The sequence below is a fragment of the Maniola jurtina genome, chromosome 20 (genome assembly GCF_905333055.1).
Source record: "Maniola jurtina chromosome 20, ilManJurt1.1, whole genome shotgun sequence".
Taxonomy (NCBI): domain Eukaryota; kingdom Metazoa; phylum Arthropoda; class Insecta; order Lepidoptera; family Nymphalidae; genus Maniola; species Maniola jurtina.
This window is the reverse complement of record NC_060048.1, coordinates 12,764,881-12,787,599: the sequence shown is the minus strand read 5'-3', so window position 1 is coordinate 12,787,599 and position 22,719 is coordinate 12,764,881. Positions and strand designations below refer to the sequence as shown.

Here is a 22,719-nt window from a genome sequence, read left to right as displayed (position 1 = left end):
AAATGGATATAAAATAGTTATGAACTGGTTTGCCACAAAACTTCTACATCTATTTACTAACTAGAATCGAGTGATACTATAGAAAACAACTTTATGTATATAAAGAAAAGTGTTGATTTTCATTTGGAATCGTTGAAATGGATTAATGTCATGCAAATGAAAGTGATCAGTATACATTTGAAACGAAGCTGCTCTATTATATAGGTGTGTACTCTACTCGAATATTAATACCTAAGGTACCTAGGTAGGTCAGGGTGATAGCCTAGTGGTCGGTGGAAGACGGACGGAGGGGTTGGGGGTGTCCAGCGATTCTACTCAAAATTCAAAATATTTTTATTCAATAAAACAAGTACATACTTTCGAATCGTTAAATGCCTAGGCTGGTTCTTCTCAGTAGGAATGCCTTTCCTACTGAGAAGAACCAGCAAAAAACTTGGACCCTGACAAAATTACACTAATTTTTTGGGCTATCATCCATACCTACTAATATCCATACTTGATATTATAAATGCGAAAGTGTGTCTGTCTGCCTGCTACTTTTTCACAGCCCAACAGTTTAACCGATTCTGATATCATTAGACTCGGACCGGCTCATATCCCGGGGACGGAGATAGGCTACTTTTTATCCCGGAAAATCGAAGAGTTCCCACGGGATTCCGAAAGACCCATCCGCTTAACCGATTTGTATGAACGGTACCGAGGTAGCTTGCGTCCAGGTAATTGACATACGCAACTTTTTATCCCAGAAAATCAACAGTTCCCACGGGATCTTTAGAAATCTAAATCCACACGGACGAAGTCGCGGGCATCCTCTATATAATTAATAAATAATTTTGATTTGATATAGGTAGGTAGTTAGTGGGTGTACTGGTTTTAATAATGATTCCATACTGCATAATAACTGCACAGGTGAAAATACATGATTATCTTACAAGGATACACGGAAACGTGATAATACGTACATACATAAACGATAAGATAGCCTTGAGCCAAACCTTTGCCCCACGAGCGAATCGCGTCGAGTGATTAACTCAGTTAACAAAATCCTTATACAAATTCTAGTTTATATTAATGTCATACATCGTCCACAGGGGCCGTGAAATTTGTGTCCAGTTGTGTGAGATTATTAAAAAAATTGTGTATTCATATTGTGTATAGTGAAAAGTAGAAATAAGTAATTGAATCTGTGGTGGACAGTGGTTGTATTATCAAGTTATCATGCAATAACTACGTAATATTATGTAAGTGTAGAATTATACATATACGTAACTTAAGTAGGTTACTAGCACAGTGTAAGGAGAGAAATGTGAATAACAACGCAAAAATGACAATTTAGTTTTTTGGGGAGTCCAAGATATCTACCTACAAAGTAATTATTATCATTAGGTAGGTACCTTAGTCGATTTGGCTATTTTGAAATAAAACAAGAGAATTACTACAGTTAAATTAAACTTTTAATGTGATTTACGAACGCAATATTACAGTGGTACAGTCGAGGCAAAAGTGCGAGATCACAGACAAAAGACAATGATGTAAAACGACCACAGACTAGTGATATTGTATGAGTTCTCATGTAGTGTTGTATTTATTTCCCATACTTTGTGTTAATTTATCTACTTATTTTCTAATGATTGAGGTGTTGGTGCCTGTTGGCGATGCGCACTATTGCTAATTTTAAAAATCAGTTTCTTTTGGCGAAATTATGTTTTTTTTTCACAGGCGTTTTTTCCATGGAAAATGGTTTTTCAATTTTCATACTTACAAAATTCAAAATATTTTTAATCAATGAAACTTTTACAAGTGCTTTTGAATTGCCAAAATAATCTACCACTGGTTCGGAATGCCGTTCCTATCGAGAAGAACCAGCAAGAAACTCGACAATCATTAAGTACATTAATTTAATTAACTAGGAATTATGGTCAAGATCAATAATTTCCGATTTCCGAGGTCGCCATTCCTAGCATCTTCAAAAGAAAATCGAAGAATTTTCATGCGATTTTTAAAAACTTATATCCATGCGAATGAAGTCGCGGGCATCAGGTAGTAGTATAATATAATAAAGATATTATTTTACTGCATTTTTCAGCTTTGTCTGGCTATGAAGAATCAGTGGTTAATGCTCTGGTCGCTGTGGGCAGCGCGACTGGTCCCGCAACCAACGATACCAGTGCGAGTCCAAGGAGGCTGGTTGCGTGGGTTCATATCGCCTAATGGCGCTTATAAGAGCTATGTTGGAATCCCCTATGCTTCACATCCGGAGAAACGGTTTCAGGTACCTACACTATTTTAAGAACTTTTCAAGTCGGAATCCTTAGCCTGAGAAATGAGAATCGACATCTATAGAGCGTACTTTGACTTTGCTTACACTAAGCTCAGTTAAAACGAGACGGTTTTATGTCAGCAGTATAGCGCTGTCTCGTTTTAACTGTATCTTAAGTCTGAGCAAATTCAAAGTGCGCTATAGATCTCAACCTAAGACTAAGGAACATACTCAAAATTGGTCTGTAATCTCCCAACAACGCGATGCTCAACGGCGTTTCACGTCAACGTAACATAAACGTAGAGTTAGCACGATCAACGTATAACGGCATTCACAATGCCGTTCAAGTTAGACGATTTTAACCCCAATGCAATTGGCATTAGACGTTCAAGTGTGACCACTCAGATTAACGCGTTGATTGTTGCGATAATTATGGCGTTGTTGGGCATTGATGTTAACCTTAATGTAGCCGGAGATTATTCGTCGTGTCGCGTAAAACGCGGGTTTCGCGGGTTCAAAACTAGTCTAGATCTATAATAACCCAAAAGGTCAGAGCACGTATCTACCTACAACCACCTATGACGTATAAACGTGAGCTCTAAACCCTTATAAATTTTAGTGAATCTGGTAGGTAATGTACTAAAGTTCAATAATAATTAATTAGAGCAAGTAATATCGTGTATACCTATTGCATATTTAACAAAAGAAAACCTTTTTCAGGCTCCCGGCCCTCCCCCATCATGGCGCGGTGTTTACGAAGCAGTAGACCAAAATACCAAATGCCCACAGAGGCTGGGTCAAAGCCTAGTTATAGGCCAAGAAGACTGTTTGGTTCTCAATGTTTTTACCCCTATGGATGCTACGGATGTTACGTCATATCCGGTCATGCTTTTTATTCACGGCGGGGGATTTTTCGACGGCTCGGCGTCATCGATGTACGGCCCAGAATATTTAGTTAAGAAGGGAGTTATTCTAGTCACTATCAACTATAGGCTCAATGTATTAGGATTCGCTTGTTTACGAATTAAGGAAGCACCAGGTAATGCCGGTATGAAAGATCAAGTAGCTGCTTTAAAGTGGGTCCAACGAAATATTAAAGCATTTGGAGGAGACCCTGACAACGTCACTATATTTGGAGAAAGTGCCGGCGCAGCATCTGTATCCTACCATATAGTATCTCGGATGTCCGAAGGCTTATTCCATAAAGCTATAATACAAAGTGGTTCTTCATCAGCGACATGGGCATTCCAATTCAAGCCAGTTTACATGGCCAGCTTATTAACTAAAGTAATGCAATACCTAACCGAAGATCCATATGAAATTTACGATATATTGATGGACAAAAGTGATGCAGAACTTATAGCTACTAGAGTTCCAAGAAAAGAAGGCAATATAGTAATTTCGGAACTGTTATACGTACCTTGCATAGAAGATGAAATAGATGGCGAAGAGTCATTCTTGATAGATTTGCCATATAATTTACTTTCGAAAGGAGAATACAATAAAGTTCCTGTGATGATTGGAACGTGTAATGAAGAAGGTTTACTTCTTGCAGCTTTGGAAAATGATACAACTATAGCCAAAATTGCAGTTGAGAAAGCGTTGCCTAAGAATTTACACATACCATCAGAAGCGGAAAGGAAAGAAGTAGCCAAAAAGTTGCACAATTTTTATTTAGGCGATGAAGCTATCTCACGTGAAACTTTAGCTAATCTATCAAGGTTGCATGGAGAGGTCTTCATGACATATCCTACGTTAGAAGAAGCTGAGTTATATCTTGATACCAATGATAAACCAGTATACAGTTACGTGTTCAGTTATTATGGATGGCGTAATTTGGTCAAGTTAACTATGGGCAAAGTACTAAAGCATATCCCGGGAGCTACACACGCAGATGACTTGTTCTATATCTTCAGTCAAAATGTTATCCCGTCGTTCTTTGAATATCAAATGATTGACAGGATGACGACTATGTGGACGAACTTTGCAAAATATGGGTACGTATGTGCATTCACCTTTATAATGTTTCTGTTGATGACTTCTTTGACTTAGTTGGCTGTGAAATCCTAGGTTTTGGGTTCAAATCCCGGGTCGAGCTAAAAAAGATATTGAGGTTTTCTATCAAAAAATCCCGTAGTTGGGACCTTGTCAGTTTTATAACTTTGCACCTCGGAGAGTGCGTAAACTTGTCGGTTTTGGCACGTTCTGGGGAGGTTCTGCGCGTCGAATCTCTGTAGCGTTAAATGAAAATGAATCTTAATGCCCTTATTTTAAAATTCAAGTTTATCCATACCGCAAGCCACTGAGCCAGCACTCCAAGCGAAAACCTTGCAAAATTTAAATCGGTGGTACTGAATGTTTATCACTTTATTCCAAATACATCCGCATTATCTATATCTATATGTTATCTTGCCTTCGACCACTTTTTTTAAATTGCACTTAGTTTGACCCCGTGAGCAAAAAGATGTTGTGGAAACCAGTAGAATCGAAATTTATCATCGATGTATTAGCCTTTCCCATACAATTCCGTCCGCAAAAATACGCTTAAATCTTACGTCATCGTCATTGACAAAGTCAAGAGACTTTTGCAAATTCTCTTGACTTTTTGAGCGCGTTTTTTATCTTCGAAGGGCCCATCCATATACATCGATGAAATTTATCAATTATTTGAATATAAAACTTTAATAATTATATTCTTTATTTTAATTTCTTGCACAGGTATCTCATAATTTTATTCTGCAGTTATTGTTTTATTTAATCTTATTTTTCAGAAATCCAACTCCGGTTGTATCACATTTGTTACCCATGCAATGGCCACCACTGGACAAGTCGAACCCTCAATCCTTAGTCATCAATAAGGACTTCTCCCTAGCTCCACTATGGAACACTGATTCTTTAAAGTATTTACGCCAAGTATACTCCAAATATAGGCGAAAACATGATTAACAATATTAGTTTTACGGTTATCTTTAAGTATTTATTTGTAATGTACAGTATGTAAAATAATAATTAGATGATGCCCACAATTTTGTCGGGAATCAGCAGTTATATTGTGGTAGAATGACAGCTGCAATGTCAGATCGCAATGAACTCTGATTGGTCGACGCTCGCTCACTATTGGCTACAATCCATTGTTGCAACAAGAATAGCATTTTAGCCAATAACAACAATTGCGATTGTAATAATGATTGATGCAGGTTTTATGGAATCGATCTACAGATCTTTTAAGAATTTCGTGGGAACTCTTAGATTTTTCGGTATAAAAAGTAGCCTACATCCGTACATTGGATGCAACATGGATACAAGCTATCTCTGTATCCCATACGAACTCTTTGATTTGGAAAAAAGGTGCCTGCATCCATCCTCGGGATGAGAGCTCTTCCAATCTCTTTCTCTCTCTCTCTCTCTCTCTCTCTCTCTCTCTGTAGCAATTCTGGCCAAAATCGCAATTGGCAAAATCGTAAAAGCTAGCGGACAGACACACATACAGACGGTACGTAATTAATAATTATATTCGGTAATAAATTAAATTATATTTTACTTTTTCGTGTTTTGTGTTAACATTTTTTTAAATAAAGAGTATTAGCTATGCTAATCATGACTAATATTCCCCTTTCCCGTCCAACTAAGCGTAAAGCTTGTGCTAGGAGTGGGTACGACAATAGTACAACGGATGGGGTTTGAACTGCCGACCTTACGGAATTCAGTCCGCTCCTCAACCGTTGAGCTATTGAGGCTCATAAACGATGATTCAACGACACTATTCTATTTTGTATTTGGAATTACATAACAATGTGTACACATATTATGTTATTTCCTACTATATACCTACCTACTACATTGTACATTTACGATAAAATATTATTACCCAGTTAAAAGATTACATCAACAATTTAACAGGGCTCTCTCCGTCACTCGCTTCATACAATCGTAGTTCCAATTTCATTTGAATATTAAGCAACCAAAGTCCATGGCAGACATATTCTAGAAACTAATATCTGTGCCTGTGGTGTTTTTGATTTTACTAAAAATTTGTAGTTTTAAAATTACAGGGGCTCAAAGATTTGTATGTGAATTTTTAAGACCGCGTAACTTTGAAACCGAATATTTTAACGGAAATCTGGAAAACCACAGGCATAGATATTAGTTTCTAGAATATGTCTGCAAAATTTCATGGACTTTGGTTGCTTAATATTCAAATGAAATTGGAACTACGTTTGTATGAAGCCGGATATGTACCTTAGCTAACAAACAACTCATAATATTTATGCATCTCTGTATTTTTGTATTTTTTTAATTTTTTAAAGTTGTTAAAATGTTGTAATGTAGAGTATAATTTAATAGAATAACCTATTCAATTTCTTAGGTTTCAAACGTCCACAATTTAAGTAAGATAAGTAATGTACATATTTAATATAAAAATAAAAAATACCGCACATAAATACTTAGATTATGATCTTAAATAAGATGAATAATTATGTAAAAAAATATATCTACTTCCCTTGAACCTTAGATGGTAGGCACTTAAATCGTTAACTGAGGAGTTAACTATACTCCTACTTGCGTACTCCGTGCGTGCGCGCTTGCGTGCTACGTGTTTTAAGTAATAATTATAAACATATTGTTTGTATACTGAAATAGCTGTTTGTAATATCTTGTGATCCTTGTGGTTCTCCAAGAGAATAGTATTCGAGAATTAAAAGTGACTTCAACGATTGATTTTTGAATTGAACGATTTTTGAATCTTCAAAAATACTGAATGTCTGAAAAGCCAGTGAAGCTGTTTTATGTGGATCGGGAAAAAGCCAAGAATCATTTTTATGATTTCAGTACGTATCAGATTCTTAGAAAATAAACATTTTTTGAGGAGTTGCATTTGCGATACGAAAAGCATAATATGAGTACTGCGAGTTGGGTGGTGCTTTGGTCCCTCTGGGCCACACGGTTTGTTCGGCAACCCACCATGCCGGTGCACACAGAAGGAGGCTGGCTGAGGGGTATGTTCACGCCTGATGGCTCTCACAAACAGTATTTAGCAATACCATACGCTACGCATCCAGAGAAGCGCTTCCAGGTATTTATAGTTTAATTTTTTATTCATTTTTAGCGTTCCGTATCTCAAAAGGAAAAACGGAACCCTTATAGGATCAGTTTGTTGACTGTCTATCTGTCTGTCTGTCAAGAAAACCTATAGGGTACTTCCCGTTAACCTAGAATCATGAAGTTTGGCAGGTAGGTAGGTCTTATAGCCCAAATAAAGGAAAAAAATCAATGCTTGTTGCATGACAAAAAAAATTAAAATGTGTTCATGAAAAAACAATTAGTATTTTCGAGTTTCATTGAAAGATAACTATACCAAGTGGGGTATCGTATGAAAGGGCTTTACGTGTACATTCTAAAACAGATTTTTGTTTATTTTTATGCATAGTAATTTTGATTTATCATGCAAAATGTCGGAAAAAATACCCTAGTACGGAACCCTTGGTGCGCGAATCTGACTCGCGATTGGCCGGTTTGTTTTATCCTGAATCAATTTTATCAGTGCTATATTTTTTACGTTTTAAGGCTCCTGGTCCTGCACCAATATGGCAAGGGGTGTTCGAAGCTGTAGAGGAGTATATTCGATGCCCGCAAAAATTTGGACCGAGCATTGTCAAAGGACAAGCAGATTGTCTAATTGTCAACGTATACACCCCACCTGACGCTACCCCTGCCTCAAATTATCCAGTCATGGTGTATATCCATGGAGGAGCATTCTTCGAAGGATCATCGTCAATATTTTTGTATAGTGGAGATTATTTAGTGCGCAAGCAAGTAATTTTAGTTTCTTTTAACTATAGGCTTAATATCCAAGGTCACTTGTGCTTAAGGATCAAGGAAGCACCAGGCAACGCTGCTATGAAAGATCAAGTTGCAGCTTTGAAATGGATCCAGCGTAATATTAAAGCATTCGGTGGTGACCCCGACAACGTGACATTGCTCGGAATAAGTTCCGGTTCTACCTCGGTTTCTTATCACATACTTTCACCAATGTCCAAAGGATTATTTCACAAGGCGTTAATGCAAAGTGGTTCTTCGCTAGCTCCATGGGCCTTGCAATTTTCACCGATATCCGCGGCTAGTTTATTAACCAAAAGTATGGGATACACCACTGAGGATCCAAACGAGATTTACAATATATTGGTAGAGAAAACAGACGAAGAGCTAATTGTTGCAAAAGTGCCCAGACAGGAAGGTAATATTTATTTATCTGAAATATTGTACATGCCATGCGTGGAAAAGGCAATTGATGGAGAGGATGCGTTTTTGACTGATCTTCCATTTAATTTGTTAGCGAAAGGAGAGTACAATAAAGTTCCTATGATAATAGGTCGCGCAATCGAGGAGGGGTTGTTTGTGGCGGCCATGGAAAATGATAAAACTATACCGAAAATTACGTTTGAAAAATCCTTACCAAGAGACATGACGATACCGAGCGAACACGTCCGAAAAGAGATAGGGGGAAAGTTGCAAAAGTTTTACATGGGGGATAAAAATATCTCTCACGATACAATAGTAAGTCTTTCACGGCTACATGGAGAAGTTCATTTTGTATATCCCATTTTAGAGGAGATTGAATTATACTTGAAGAGTAATGAGAAGGCGGTGTACAGTTACATTTTCAGCTATGACGGCTGGAGGAATTTGGCTAAATGGTCTACGTTGTCCTTGGCTCTATGGAGCTTCCCAGGGGCGACCCACGCTGACGATCTTTTCTATATGTTCAGCCAGCCCTTGCTTCCTACATTGTTTGAGAATAAAATGATAGAGAAGATGACCACAATGATGACAAACTTTGCTAAATATGGGTAAGTATCAGTAAATGCGGCTCTGACAAGTCTTGTGTCCATATCCGTCATAAAGAAGATGGCTTCTTCTTTATGAACCATCAAGAGGTCTGCGTATTAAACCATTTTTTCTAATATTACTTATAATACTATCCAACCAATAAATGCGAAAGTGTGTCTGTATGTCTGTTACTTTTTCACCAATATTAACAAAAGTTCGAAGAGAGCTTGAATCCCGGAGACTATCCATTAGAAACTGCTCAAATTATATTTGGTAGAAAACTGGCGCCGGAAGAGTGTTCAACACCTTAGCGGTTTGTTCTAGCTACCCGCCCCGGCTTCGCTCGGGTGCAATTTCAAGTTGGAGTTTTATTAATTATTATTTATTCTCAGATGGGACTAATTCACATTATTACAATTTTCATAGGGATCTCTAATTTTTTGAAAGTTAAATATAGCCTATATTACTCCCTGATAATGTAGCTTTCTATAGGTGAAAGAATTTTTAAAATCAGTTTAACAGTCTTTGAGCCTATCCATTACAAACAAACAAATCTTTCCGCCTTTATAATATTAGTTTAGATTAAGCAATGATAATCTTGTGTAATTTCCAGGAACCCCACTCCGGAACCTTCCGATCTGTTGCCGGTGAGGTGGCTTCCGCTAAATACGTCATCTCCGGAGTGCCTGGTCATCGACGCGGAGTTCTCGACTGCGCCGCTCTATACAAGCGATTCGCTCAAGTACTTGCGTGAAGTGTACTCCAAGTACAGACGGAAGGGAGATTGAATATTAATTATTATCTGACTAGGTGAAAGTATATGTATAAATATGGAAATGGAAATGTAACCTTAGTAGGTAGGTACGCCGTGATGAAAAGTTAAAATCTGTTTTTATCATAATTTAAGGGCTGCGTAATAAATAAAAAATATACCTACCTACTTTTTTTTAAGGAAAAAGAAACCCTTATAGGATCAATTTGTTGTCTGTCTGTCTGTCCGTCAGTGCGGCCATCCGTCCGTCCGTCTGTCTGTCAAGAAAAGCTATAGGGTGCTTCCCGTTGACCTAGAATCATGAAATTTGGCAGGTAGGTAGGTCTTAGCAAAAGAAGGTAAAGGAAAAAATCCGGAAACCGTGGATTTATGGTTACATCACAAAAAAAAAAATGTGTTCACGAAAATAAAATATTAACTAAATCATATACAGATGTATTTAACTGTTTAAAACGCACATAGATCCAATAAGATAGAGGTGTGTACCTGGAATCGAACCTCAGACCCCCCGAATAGGAAGCCGACGTTTTAACCACTAGCCTATTATCGTGAGAGACACTAATAACAAGCAATCAAAGTAAATTGCCTCGAGCCGGTATCTATTTCTATTGAAGTGGCAAGTTCGTGAATAAAGCCGCTCGGAGACGCTCAGAGCGAGTCTTATTAACCGCTGAATGGGAGCGAGTGAATGAATGGAGACGTTTCGGTTCCATCTCCGTCCCTTTTGATGAATGGATCCAATAACGTAGGTGAAAGCTTGAGAATATCGCCGATAGCTTTGGGTGTATTTATCTTATTTGTACTCCAGAGCTCATTAGGTACTAATCCCCGAATCACAGTCTCACTTGGACTGACTAGTAGTATAAATGTGATGATTTTATTTCATTTGCATTACCCGACTACGGCAAAGCCAAAAGGAAAAGTCATTATGGTTCGGGTGACAGAGGCTATAATATGTTATGCGAAAGAAATCGACTTGACCGATTTTGCATCCAAAAAGTAGAGAGGCACGTAGAGGTCTCCAAAGTTTCTTTTTGCTATTGTATCAAGTGGGGTTCAAGTGATACTCCAATTGAAAATACTAATTTATATTTATATGTTTATGAAAACATTTTAATATTTTTGTTTGTGATGCAACCACAAATTCACGGGTTTCGGATTTTTTCCTTTACATGTGCTATAAGACCAACCTACCTGCCTTTCATGATTCTAGGTCAACAGGAAGTACCCTATAGGTTTTCTTGACAGACGGACAGACGGACAGATAGTCAGCAAAGGCACACAATCTTGTATAGGTAGTGCTTATATTAAAGTGTATTTTAAATCTCAAATCTGCCACTACTCAGCGCCCGGCGTTTCAATTAGCCCACAATAAAGATTACCCGGGGTGGCGGAGAGTGTGAAAAACCCGCGAAACCTCGTCAATCCCGGGAAATGCCCGTAATCCCCGCCGCCGCATTAACATAAGCCGGCGGCCGATTGCAATGGCACAATCGGGATCGGTATTCACTTTGAGAAGAAAAGCTCAAAAACAATAGCCACCCTCGTCCAGCGTCCTCCCGAGGAGGACCTCCTTTCATTACAGAAAATCCTTTCCTTCCTTTGGATTTCTGTCTTAATATGAGGTAAAGTAAGCGGCGAAATTATGTCTCTCTTATTTCTGAGGCTCTGGAGCCATGGAGACTAAGGTTGAAATCTATAGAGCGTACTTTGACTTTGCTTAGACTTAAGTTTCAATTAAAACGGGACAGATTTATGCCAGCGGTGTAACGCTGTCTCGTTTTAACAGTGTCTTAAGTCTGAGCAAAAAGTTAAAGTGCGCTCTATAGATCTCCGCCTTAGTGCTGAAAAATTTTATGAGAAATTCAGTCATTTAAAACAGTAGCCAAACCGATGTCGATTGGTGAATGCAAATGACTCTGCTGTCAGAGTTATCGACGTGTGCAGAGCCTTAATGGCAATGCAGTGAGGGCGTCCTAAAGTACGGTCAGTCGCCGTGTAAAATAATGTGTGTGTGAAATATTACTGCATATCTTACGGGCTTTAAGTACAGAAGCTTGGTTTGTCCTACAATCATGCTTCAACGGAACAACGGATCGAAGTGATTTTAGCGTGGATTTTGGTAAAGACCTGGAGCTAAGCTACTTTTTACTCCGGAGAATTGAAGAGTTTCCACGTGAATATCAAAAACTTATACCCACGCGATCAAAAGTAGCGTGTATTGGTTAATATTACTAAGTTTTATTAGAGCGAAAGATGAGATACAAAATGCAATGCAATACAAGATGCAATCCAAATAATGAAACAATTTGCTATTGTATATTTTCCGTATGACGCCATTTGGCTAAAATAAAGGGCCACATGGAATTTAGACTGCAATCCAAACGTTTAAGCGAATTGCTAATTTATTTTATCAGGCGTTCAAAATTATTCGCGCGGTTGGTGTTCCAGTTCTACGCATACGCAAAGTTAAATCTAACTAAACGTATGTAAAATACGCAATTTTCAGGTGGCATCGTTAAAACCCTCCCAAATATAGATAACACCGGCCCTACATAATTCTGGGGGCTATCTCGTGGGCTCGCAAGTTCGCGCGAGTTATCATTTCGCAATATTTATTGGGTAGAGGCCGAGGTAGCGGTAGTAGGTAGCGCATTAGACGCAGGTAGATAACGTGACTAATGCGGGTCGAACGAGGGACATTTTTGCACGTATAACGGATAAATATTTTGTGGCACAAGTTTGAAGATACAACCGTGTGAGTCATCAAAATTTTACTCTCTCTGGGTATATAATTTAAAATTAATATCAATAATTGCGGATACGGCATTCGAACCTGCGTCCCCCTGGGTATCCTTTTTATTCCTCTCTCTCATCAGATCCTTTTCTTTTTTTCGATACCTGCGGCATTTCTAACCAGTACAGTGGAAAAACTTTCTGCTAGAATAGATGAGTATTTCGCTTTTCATAAACTGTTAGGTACCTGTGATACAAAAGAATACAATAATGATTAACTCAACTCGGTTTGTTTTACAGATTCCTTATTTTGACATGTCTAGTCTGTTCATATTTTGTAGTAGTGCACTGGTAAAGATAACAGATTTTAGCGAGGAAAAGCGGTTGATTTCGTGATGGGAGACTTTTTAGTTGCAAATCGCTTCTTCTTATACCTCGCAACACTCGTTTGCCATTTTGGCAGATTTGTAGGCGATGAGATCAGTTTTTACTTTATTTCGTTTAAATGACACCACACATTATTCCCTTACGTACCTCTCGACACACTCTCTCTTCGGCTATTTCAGCAGATTTGTAGGCGGTAAGGTTATGGTCAGCAATGGGCGGGCGGTTTTTAGTTTATTTCCTTAAAATGGCGTCACATATCGCTTCTTCTCGTGCATCGCACCACACGTCCCCTTTAGCCATTGCAGCAAATTCGTAGGCGTTGAGGTTATGGGCAGTTTCAGTTTATTTCCTTAAAAAGACGTCACTTATCGCTCCAACTCGTTGCTCGCACCACACTCCCTCTTCGGCCATTTCGGCAGATTTGTAGGCGGTGAGGTTATGGTCGGCAATGGGCGGGCAGTTTTTAGTTTATCTGCGTCGGGTTAAATCGACTGGCCGTTAACAATCCGTCTGGCTTAAACTATTAACATAAGGGTGCCGTATAAAGGCATATAAAATGTTCGATAGAGCTTTTAGCCTTGTAGATAGTAAAGGGACCCTATTTTCACAGTTTATTACATTTATCATGGAACTCTTATCATTGGCAAAATGAGTGAGTACTGAGTATGGTAAATATGCTCTGCTGTGAAATGTCTGCCAATCTGCACTTGGTCAGCGTGGTAGACTGTAGCCAGACCTGAGTGTTAAAAAGAGAAAGAGTTATATCGCTGGCATAAATCTGTCTCGTTTTAACTGACACTATTGTCATATTATCAACTTATTGTCTAAAGGCAATAAGTTGATAATATGACGATGGTGATTGTTGGTGGAATATTCCGGCCTAAAATTCTGGTGAAAGTGTCATCGTGCGGTTTTATTAATATTTTAACTCAGTGGAGCCTACCCGGGTCTCTGATTACAATTCATCACGGTAACTTAACTTCTATCAACTAGTTGATAAATATCAAGTAAATACAAATAGAAAAATGAATAGTTAATGTACGAGTATGTCCGTCGTCCGGGCGAGGTCCGGGGCCGCTATAAACAACGCCGCGCGGAATTAACGGCGATCCCTGACCTCCGCTTGAGAAATGTCCTTACTTACTCCTATAACTTCTAAATACGTTTTTTTTTTTTTTTTTTTTAAAAGAATATTAGCCATGTTAAATGACTAATATTCCCCTTTCCTCTCCAACTAAGCGTCGGCTTGTGCTAGGAGTAGGTACGACAATAGTGCAACGGGCGGGGTTTGAACCGTCGACCTTTCGGTTTTCAGGCCACTCCTTTACCGGTTGAGCTATTGAGGCTCGAATTACGTTATTATTTTATTAATGTTTTAGAAAATATATTATACAGTATCTATTTTTTTATTCAGATACAAGTTAGCCCTTGACTGCAATGCAGTCTAAGATGGAAGCGGGCTAACCTGGAAGCAGTATGGCAGTTTTCATTAAACCCACACTCATTTGGTTTCTACACGTCATCGTACTGGAACGCTAAATCGCTTTTCTGCACAGCTTTGCCGGTAGGCATGGTGGAATAAAGAAACTGCCATACACACATGAACCCTGAAAACATTACACCCTTTTTTGGGGCAGTCGTGTAAAATTCGATATTCAGGAATTATACGTGGAGAGAGGGAGTCCAAACTTTAGAAACATGTAGGTATTTACATATTGAGTGTTCCTAAGGTTGGGTCCCTTCAAACAATTATCTCGGGTACAAGTTATATTAAGTTAGCGAACATCGGCTCTTTATCGGCGGCCGTTTAGCGACGTGCCCGCGGAACCCAAATCAACTATATCTCACAGACTAAAAGATAAGATAGAAGGAGCTCTCGCATTCAAACGTAATTCGTATTTATCAAAATGAAGCCAGCTAAATATTCAGCTATAAGTTCGAAATTAATAAATAACATTCAAGTATAGAGTCCACGATCTCGTTTTTACAGGTGATTTATATCTAAGCACAGTGAAACTGCCCGTCTGACATCTTTGTTTCCAATAGGTTAAATAACGATATTACTGGAAAGGGTTAACCACAATGGTGGGTAATTTTAACCCGTTAAATACCTACCCTTATCTTTCGATCACTTTTGATCCCTGTTTACAGAACCATAGTGCAACCATGCACTATGGTTGCACTTGTTACACTATGCACACACATACACATACACGCACCAAAAATGTGCGTGTATGTGTATGTGTGCATGCGTGCGTGCCTGCGTGCGTGTGTGCGTGTGTTTCCGAAATTCTGCATTATTCTGTCAATACGAGTGGTGGAGCAGACATTTCTCATTGCATTAAATGTTATGTTATCCGTCAGTCACAGTCGTAGATAGTTCTATTTTGTGTAAAACTCAAAGATCACAGTTGTGACTGTGGCTGAAACCTGTGATTAGTTCCGTCAGCTAAATAATACAACAGGAGGCTAAAAAATACATAAACTAGATAACCTTAGTTACAGTTGAGGATTTGATTTCGCTGTTTGTAGGCTGATTTCCGTCTACCCTTCTCCTCTAGTCCTCGGCATACCTATGTAATTAGTTGATTGCCGCGTGCCATAGTAACTGCGGTGTTGGAATAACTTTGATCGTTATTAAACTTTGCATATTTAGCGAGGCGAGGCCAGCGATATCAATGGTCTACTAGATGCGATAAATAGTAACAACATGTGTCCACACTTCCGTCAATCGTAATCCGGTTTAAAAATTGAATTTGCGCGGTAAGTTTAAAATATACTTAAAATAAAATAAAAATATTTTTTATTCAATTATTTTACTTTTACAAGTACTTTTAAATCGTCAAATTCATCCACTACTGGTTCGGAATGATTTTCCTACAAAGAAGAACCATCAAGAAACTCAGCAGTTGCTCTTTTCAAAGATTTGATGTACAATATTATGTCATGTATAAAAGTAATTGAAGTCCCGCACATTGCTGGAGCGAGCTGCAGGTCAAATCCACGCTGTTTTATCATTTACATCTTCAATTCTATAATGTGCTTTTTTCAGGAGCCTATTTTTAATAGATTTTTTAAATTATTTTTATAAAATAGCTGTGTTTGTAGTAGCTTAGTATTCACTACATATTATCTATGTTCTTAAAAATGGACTAACGAACGAAAGCGGTTAGCGGATTACCATTGACAGGTGCGGACACCGATATTCGTTGGAACTTGTTCCTATAAAGCGCCTCATCTAGTGAAACATTTATATCGCTGTGGGAGGCTAATTAGGAAGTGCATTGCAATTAAATTTAATTAAACACGTACTGCACTTATCTGATTCTTATATCCCAGCTCTTAGCGTTTTACGGATGAAATACGGAACTCTAGGAAGTAAATTAAGAATATTAATAGCCTGAAAGTGGCGATAGCCTAGTGCTAAAACGTGCCTTATGTTTAGGAGGTCGGGGGTTCGATTCCGGGCACGCATCTCTAACTTTTCAGAGTTATGTGCGTTTTAGGCAATTAAATAAGTATCACTTCCTTTAATGCAAGTTCCCATGCTAAACGTTTTGACATTTTTTTATTTTTTTTCCCATTCATTATAGGCAAGCGCTTGAACAATCACAGCTGATGGAAAGTGATGATACGATCTTTGATGGGATGCGTTCACTTAGAAGATGCCTATTCACTCTTGTTTTAAAGATACTGGGATTGTAATTGGTAGGAAACACAAATTGCGGAAGAGTATTCCAAACCTTAGCTATGTGTGTGAGAATGATGACGCAAAATGTTTGATAAAATCCGATAAAATCATGGTAAAATGTTGCTGGTTTGACAAGTAGGCATCCATCCCTATTATAATAATAGGTACTAAGCAAAGGAAACCCTCAAACTAAATTTTTGCGGGTCTCTTTTCTTCAGAAAAGGTCTATGACTGATATTGGATGATTGTCGAAATTCCAAAGGTTAAAATGAAATAAATTAAATATTACTTAGAAAGCAGTCGGCCATATTGTTATCAGATTTCATTTTAGGGTCGAGCTTCGAGACTCAATTCCTAGACATGGACTCGAGCATGTTCTGAGAATTTCTTCGGTCTAGATTTAGTCTGTGTTTTTGTGCCCAAATCGAGGTTAACGACTTGCTAGAATGTCTGGAGTCTGGACGCTTTTTTGTTTGTTTGGCCTTGGTGGTTAGGAGAAACTCTTGTGTTCACACAGGCGCCCAAACTTGTAGACAGGTTCAAGTTATTGACCAACAAGTTATCTTTAAAAAAAAATATGGGACTGTATCTAGTACGTTTTTACATATATGAGCAGTGAGCAAACGAGCAAGCGGGTCAACTGATGTTAAGTGATTACCTTTATTTTTTCTTTTTTTTATTCATAATAGGCAAGTGCTTGGCCAAAATCACACCTGATGGAAAGTGACAAACCTTAGCCATGCGTATGAGGAATGATGACGCAAAACGTTTCGTGCGTGCAGATGGGATGTCGACAACACAAGGATGGAAACTCGGCCGACGTCTTGCGACCTTCCGTGCTTCCGCCTTATTAATACCTACTTCTTTAGCTCCTCCGTTTCTAGCTTAACACATAGTTGGAGAGGAAATATTTGTTACCAATGCACACGAATTCATTGTAAATGTTGGTTTTTAAAAACCCACGAATTCTTTGATTTTCCGGGATGAAAAGTAGCCTATATCCGTTTCCGGGATGCAAGCTATCTCTGTAACAAATTTCGTTAAAATCGATAGAGCGGATGGGCTGTGAAATAGTAACAGATAGACAGACATACTTTCGCATGTCATGTATAGCGAATATTCTATTTCGGTAAACTTTGAGAATCATTGTGTAATATAGGATTATAGCTGTAACTAAGTAACACATTCGAGTTTAATGGACGTCTGAGGTATTAAATTACAAAAAAGAAGTTCTAAATTAATATGAACAATTGAATCGGAAGATCAACAAGAACGCACCTTATCGTTCTTTAGTTTGGGAAAAGACAAAGTCACATAAATCGATTTTAGAATTTCTAGTATCGCTACTTTTGCTCAAGAGAGTTTGTAGGCTTTTTTTACTCCGATACAAGTTACCCCTTGAGTGCGATTTCACCTGGTGGTAAGTGATGACGCATAGTTTAAGATAGAAGCGGGTTGACTTGGAAGGGCTACGGAAGTTTCACTAAGCCCATACGTACCCTTGATCGGTTTCTATGCGGTATCGTGCCGGAACGCTAAATCACTTGGCAGCACAGCTTTACCGGTAGGGTGGTAACTAGCCACGGCCGAAGTCTAGACCAGACTAGACCAGTGACAATGTACAAATCACAAATTCCCAAATATCGCCGGGAATCGATCCTAGGACCTCCCACTTATAAGACCAACACGCTCACCACAGAGGTAGTCATAACTAATATAAACAATTCAATCGGAAGATCGAGAAATTTCCAACCTTATCGTTTAGTAGTTTGGGAAAAGACAATTTACTGCCGGAAATTGGTTTCAGAATTTCTTGTTTACTCGTGACTTCTGCTTAAGAGAGCTTGTAGTTCAGTTCAGGTTGAACTCAAAAGGAAAATAATGGAAAACAAGATAAACTCCAAAAACTGAAACGTGACTTCTAACCTACTCTATTAAACACATGCACTACAGAACAGTTGAGTTTTCTTTTATAATTTTCCTTTATATTTATAATTTATCACAATAAACTCAAAGATATAATATTCGCTAAATATTAATATTATACAAAATGTCAAGTCCTAAAAACTACTAACTAAAAATAATTATAAATTAATATTAATATTAATCATTGTAAAAATATTATTATCATACATATTATTACCTATTAGATTATTTTTTATCCTGATCGGTAAATCAGCGCTCCTTAAAAACGTAAATGCACACAGAGGAAATCGGGGCCACCTTTATTAATTCTATAAGGAATTGACAAAGAGGGTTCTACCTCTATTGGTACTTATTTTGTGTTAAAGGCTTTGATTGAGAAAACTTCGCAGAAGAGGAAAATTGAATATTATGTCAAATACTACATATTATACATAATAATCTATTAAACATTAGACTTCTAAATCGGAATTAAATGCACTCAAAATATGTTTTTGATACAGTTTCCCCAGCTCAGTGGAAAAAGCGATTGTAAATAATTTCCGCAACATCGCCCCATTACGTAAGCGTTAGCGAAACTTCCAGAGTTATTAATATTTACAATAAATCGGAATTAATCGCGGAATTTGCGTAATGGCCCCCGCGACCGGCCCAGTTTCCTGGCGCGGTAAATCACACACAGTATTATATTCCGAAAAGAATAAGTAACAATAGGGGACATAATTTATTTGATTCCCAAAAATTAATATAGTATAGTAGGTACTGTTCTCATTCATATACCTACTATGTTTATTGTATACTTAGTTTCAGTTTAATTTGTTTGATAAATAATATATGTATTTTAGCATATAGGTTAATTGTCTATGTAAAGGTTCCTCCTGAAAACCAGCGCTGCAGCTTTGCTGGGGCTTTGCGCTGAGAGGGGAACCATATTTGTTTGACGATTAATTATATTTAGGAAATAGTTTTTAATTATTTTTTGTATAAATAGGCATAAATTGTAAAAGGTTCGTCAACAAATAATTTTTTTTGTCTATCTATCCATCTAATTTATTTGTTTCCCAAAAATCCTAATGACCGCAGCTTTAGACAAAAATTCGGCATCTGAAATTCTGCTTACAAAGTGCATTGAACATTGTGAATATCATTCTCTAATTTGATTGAAACTTTTGTAACTTAAGCACGAATATTCTTTGGTTTCCTATATCAATGTCGGGCCGTTAGAGGCAGTGTGGACAGTAAAGAAAAACGCCTAATTCCTACGGTCCCATATAATATAATGCTTGGACAAGATTTAGTGGGTAGTTATTGCCGGGGGGCGGAAAATTGTGACAAAAAATATAATCTGCTTCCAGGATGCGATCACAAGGCATGATTGCTTTGGAACATAATATATTATTATTTGTGACAAATGTTTTGGTGTATATTGCTATTTTCCGTCAAAAAATCACAAAAGTTCTTGCCCTGGAAACCATCTCCAGATCTTCGACACTTTCTCAGCTATCCATAGATATGTACAGCTATTTAATAATGTACAAAAATCTACAGTAAGTTTTTTATTCACATACAAGTTAGCCCTTGAACGCAATCTCAGCTGGGGTAAATGATGATGCAGTCTTATGGAAGCGGGCTAACATGGCGATATGGCAGTTTTAAACTCATACTCCTTATCGGTTTCTACACGGGGTGTCGCGTCGTATCGGAACGCTAAATCTCTTGGCGGCACGGCTTTGCCGGCCCCCCTTTACTTAAAGCGGTCCACCAGACCAGATCTGAAGCAATTAAGACCACAGCGATCATAATCATCACCTCTGGGCCAGGAAGGTTGTCAAAAAACGTCCGCGTCGCGTCGCCGGGTTATTACGGTGGGACCTTCTAGAGCTTGTCCTTTTTGTTATGTAAAAGATCCGTGAAGGAACCATAGAGAATCACCATACACTCTATTAACATTCAGAGTTTTACTGTAAAGACCTACCTTCAAAGGAACAGTGAATGGGCGCCTTCTGGGCAGACGCGCTCCACCTTAGGACGTATCATCACCTATTTGGTGTGATTGCAGTCAAGCGCAATCTTATTTAGTTATTAAGAAAAACTGTTTTGGGCTATCCACCTATCTATGTTCATAAGCTTTTGATTAAATACCCGCAGGCCTATAACATACTATCACGAAGGGTAACTTAAGCAACCTTCATTGGAACACACAGAATCTGGATACAAACATGTATATATACATAGACTGCAAAAATCGTAACTCTTCCTTTTGCCTTTGCAGTAATCGTATAGAAAAAAACTGTTTTGGGCTAGTACCTATGTTCATAAGTTTTTGATTAATAAACCGTAGGCCTGGAACACACTATCACGAAGGGCATAACATAAGCAACCTTCATGGCCTTCATCAATGCTCTCGCAGTTATAGGAAGCGTTCAATCATTCACGAGACATAGCCTCTCCCCGGTCAGCCTTCACGTAAACACGAGATAGTTAGACACCGGCCGCGCACGCACGGCTGGCGCTCAATGGGCCGCGAGTCATTTGACCCAGACTGCTCGGACGCTGAGGAGGCGCACTAAATATCTGCACGAGCCGAAAACAAATTGAAGTAAAAGGTAAACAAAATCACTACCCGTATTGTAGATGCAAAAGTGTGTCTATCTGTTGGTTTGTCCTGCAATCACGGGGCAACGGATTGATGTAATTTTTTTGCATGGAGAATATAATTAAAGACATGGAGAGTGCTTTTATACAAGTTTATAAAATCTATTAAAATTATGCTCCTAAAAAAGCATATTATTCAATGGAAGATTATGTAAATGATAGAAGAGCGTGGATTTGATGTGCAGCTCGCTTCAGCAATGCGCAGGACTTCAATTACTTTTATACATATTGTATATCAAATCTTTGGAAAGAGCAACCGCCGAGTTTCCTGCTGGTTCTTCTCAGTAGGAACATTTCGAACCAGTGGAAGTTACACTTGACGACTTTATTTAGAAATGTAAAAATATTTTGAATTAGTTTGAGTGATATAGGCATAATTTATTCCGGAAAATTAAAGAATTTCCACGGGATTTTCTTCCTTAATTACAAGGTAATTTCAGCTATGATAACCAGAGCAAAAATAAGGATTTAGAAACAAAAAGGTTTATCATAATAATACCGTAAGTTAATCGTCGGAATCATATTATTACAGCTAAGCTCTCCACAAAACTCCGGCCTGAGGGATAAAACAACGCGATTCAAAGCGGGAGGATATAATTCTTACAAATAGGTAAATATGTTTCTAAGTAACACCATAAATATCACTTTCCTTCCGGCAGTTTGTTAATACCGGCTTATGTCCGTTATCCGAGGAAAGCCCGCAGAAATAACCCTTGAAAAGCCTCGCAGACGGGCTACAAAAGTTGCTGAAAACTATAGCCCAGCAACAACAAAGCAATATATATTAACTATTTTTTTTTCAAAGCTGAAGGCCGTGACTCGTGTCCAAAATTAAATGTTGCAACTTTAGTTCCATAACTTTTTCATTTGCTGAGATATTTTAATGATTCTTTTAAATTTTTTGTTATATTTTACTTAAATATCTTTTGCAATTTTGTGCATTGTAAGGTCTACATGCGTGGTGGTACTTGGGACTCACTTGGTGGCTGGTTTTTCCTGCATGCTTAGCAGTGGGAGGGCGGGTGGTGCATGTTGCATGCTGCATGTTGTATTACCATACAGATTTGCCTTTTTCAGCGGATTATAGCAAATTAAGCTTTTGATTCCTTGTAATAATACGTAAAAAAAATGAAACATTTCCACTATTGTCATGTGCACTCTCATATTATTTAGATGCTCATAGACACATTATGTAAATAGCGGGTAATTGGTAACAGTAAATAAGTGACAAAATTTGATTTTTTGATTTTTGGAAATAGAGGGCTATTAAAACACCTATGTTGTGAATAAGGTACATACACAGTGTCTGGAAAATAAAAATTGCCCAAAATCTAGCCGGTTTATGAACCCCATTACCTACCTACGAATTAAATAACACCTTGCTTTACAACAAGCTTAACCCTCGAAGGATTCTCTGTGATGAAGAATCTAGGATTATATTCTACCTTTTTTAATGTTGTTAGTAAT

The 22,719-nt window shown here is 38.0% G+C and overlaps 1 protein-coding gene and 1 long non-coding RNA gene across 2 annotated transcripts; one reads left to right on the top strand and one right to left on the bottom strand.

Moving 5' to 3' along the window:
• Nucleotides 1-972: 972 nt before the first annotated feature.
• On the top strand, nt 973-9,944 carry LOC123875884. The gene is made up of 7 exons (XM_045921950.1): nt 973-1,241; nt 2,087-2,272; nt 2,981-4,257; nt 5,032-5,197; nt 7,116-7,334; nt 7,826-9,108; nt 9,702-9,944. Exons 2-7 carry the CDS (start codon nt 2,099-2,101, stop codon nt 9,874-9,876), a joined length of 3,294 nt encoding a protein of 1,097 aa, XP_045777906.1. The 5' UTR covers nt 973-1,241; nt 2,087-2,098; the 3' UTR covers nt 9,877-9,944.
• Nucleotides 9,945-11,463: 1,519 nt separating this feature from the next.
• LOC123875787 lies at nt 11,464-22,301 on the bottom strand. Its single transcript, XR_006798219.1, has 3 exons — nt 22,228-22,301; nt 20,462-20,469; nt 11,464-11,474 (listed from the first exon to the last, which is right to left on the bottom strand). It is a non-coding gene; the product is annotated as an uncharacterized LOC123875787 (long non-coding RNA).
• Between the last annotated feature and the right edge of the window lie 418 nt (nt 22,302-22,719).

Excerpts from the sequence above, each read along its gene's own strand:
- LOC123875884 (XM_045921950.1), top strand. The coding sequence starts at position 2,099 with ATGAAGAATCAGTGGTTAATGCTCTGGTCGCTGTGGGCAGCGCGACTG. Across the intron at positions 7,335-7,825 it reads ATCCAGAGAAGCGCTTCCAG|GCTCCTGGTCCTGCACCAAT; the intron begins GTATTTATAGTT and ends TTACGTTTTAAG. Across the intron at positions 9,109-9,701 it reads ACAAACTTTGCTAAATATGG|GAACCCCACTCCGGAACCTT; the intron begins GTAAGTATCAGT and ends TGTAATTTCCAG.